The sequence below is a fragment of the Aplysia californica genome, unplaced genomic scaffold (genome assembly GCF_000002075.1).
Source record: "Aplysia californica isolate F4 #8 unplaced genomic scaffold, AplCal3.0 scaffold00210, whole genome shotgun sequence".
NCBI lineage: Eukaryota > Metazoa > Mollusca > Gastropoda > Aplysiida > Aplysiidae > Aplysia > Aplysia californica.
Window position 1 is genome coordinate 125369 of NW_004797480.1, and position 2037 is coordinate 127405.

General features: G+C 39.2%; 1 protein-coding gene across 1 annotated transcript in view; it reads left to right on the plus strand.

Moving 5' to 3' along the window:
• Window positions 1-360: 360 nt before the first annotated feature.
• LOC101854868 overlaps window positions 361-2037 on the plus strand; it is a gene marked incomplete in the record, with an annotated part of 9143 nt that continues 7466 nt past the window's right edge. Inside the window, 2 exon segments of the mRNA XM_005099362.3 lie at window positions 361-576; window positions 1302-1645. Of these exon segments, the coding sequence (XP_005099419.2) occupies window positions 1337-1645 (309 nt within the window).

The following is a 2037-nucleotide window of genomic DNA, read 5'->3' on the forward strand; positions in this document are numbered from 1 at the left end:
ACTCTCTCTCTCTCTCTCTCTCTCTCTCTCTCTCTCTCTCTCTGCACAATTGTGAGCAGACCTACCCATCTTTAGCTTAAAACTAGGCCACAGTTCATGCCATCCTTTCCCACATTATACCAATAAAACACATTTCCTACTAGTAAATACTCAATCTTGAATTTCTTAGATTTCACACTTTGGGACTTACCTCCATTATCAAGCTTTTTTAAAAGAGAAAGTATAACTATATTCAGAAACTAAAACTCTCAAGATACTCATTGACTTAGAACGATGTTTTTCGATCTGTTCTAAGGCCTCGCTTTCTACGAAATAAAATAGAAGCACCCGAAGGTTCGTTCTGTGGCCTGACGTTGCGGTTTGAAAGCAGCCTAGTCATTATGTCACTGACAAATATGTTTTGTCCAGGACCAGGGATCTGGTATATATAAAGTCCGAGTCCGTAGTTGTTATCACGACATATCTGCTTGGTGAACTTACACAGCTGAAGTCTTCTTCCTAGGAAAAAGGATTTATTTAGGCAAATCGGTGCCATAGAGCACCCAAGTCTGTGAATAGTTTAAAAAGATTTATAAGGTAAGCATGGATTTATGTAAAAGGAATAACATCAGTTTGATAATTAATTGCAAATGTTGATCTTTTTAGAGCATACCATAAATATAAGTACAGGCTCGAAAGTTAATTGATCGTCATTGCGTTGTTTAACGTTATTTGTTGTCGTTGTTAGTTTTTCTTTTTCTTTTTGCTTTCTAGTTATCCGCGAGGATTCATTAACGTTGAACAATTTGACAACCACTCAGTTGTGTGCAGTGTTCACGTCATTTGTCGAAGATGTAATGTTCTGTTATATTTATTGTCTGATCATGGAGTTTAGACGACAAGTCTGCCTTGCTATTTACTCTGAAGGTGCTTTGAACGGTCTTTCTCTAACTCGTACCTAACCCTGGTCGCTTCATCCAATGTGTACTTTATAAACTCAGTGCACAATGTTATCGTAATTTACTGTTGTTGGCCTTGCGTATGTGTAACAATGTGTTTTGTTGTTTTGTTGTTGTTGTGATTTTTGGTGGGGTTGTTGTTTATTTTGCTTTTTTTTCTTCTAAATCTCTTATGTTTCATTAATTTTCACACAATAGAAGATAAATAACGATAACATCATTTGATCGAACACATTAGTGTATATCAGTACTTTGAAGGTAGCTGCAGGCAAATTCAATAATTCATACAATCAGAGACAATCTGCAACTGCCAGTGTATAAGTAGCCCTTATTTATTTTGAATTCAATGTGATGTCGTTTCAGCGAGCCCAGTGAGTGGAAGAGGTGAAAACTCCAGGATGTCTCCATTATCTCTGTGTGTTTCCTTCCTGTTCGTCTTGACCGTGTCTGTCGCTCAGGGTCGTGACATCGCCTCCAACCTTCACGGTATAGCGTTTGCTGCCGTCACCACTGAAGACGCCCAACGTGCCGCTAGATGGTACTCAGAGTTTTTGGGAGCGAAACATTTGACTGATCTGTCGTTCTCGTTTTACGGAGATGAGCACTATTACAGATTCTTCCAGAAGGAGATTCTGGAGGCGCGGGCACAGGGCATTGACCCTGACCGTCTGGGTGTTCCGGATATCAGTGATAATGGCAACTATGAGGTAGGATGTTTGTGGTATCTGTGTGCTTAAAGCGGGTGGTTGGAGAACGCTTTTAATATGATTCCTATCTCTTACACGTTTTTCTTTGTCTTTCGATCTCTCTCTCTCTCTCTCTCTCTCTCTCTCTCTCTCTCTCTCTTTCTCTCTCTCTCTCTCTCTCTCTCTCGCCTTTCCCATTTTGCCTCAGCCTTCTTTCCTTCTTTCTTCTTTAAGCACTATTAAAATATGTGACGGATTTAATAATAATAAGATGTAACACAATATAGTTTTTTTAAATATAAAGAGAAAAACAATCGTGTGTGTGTGTGTGTGTCTGTGTGTGTGTGTGTGTGTGTGTGTGTGTGTGTGTGTGTGTGTTTGAGTCTTTGAAATAGAGAAAGAGAGAAAAAGAG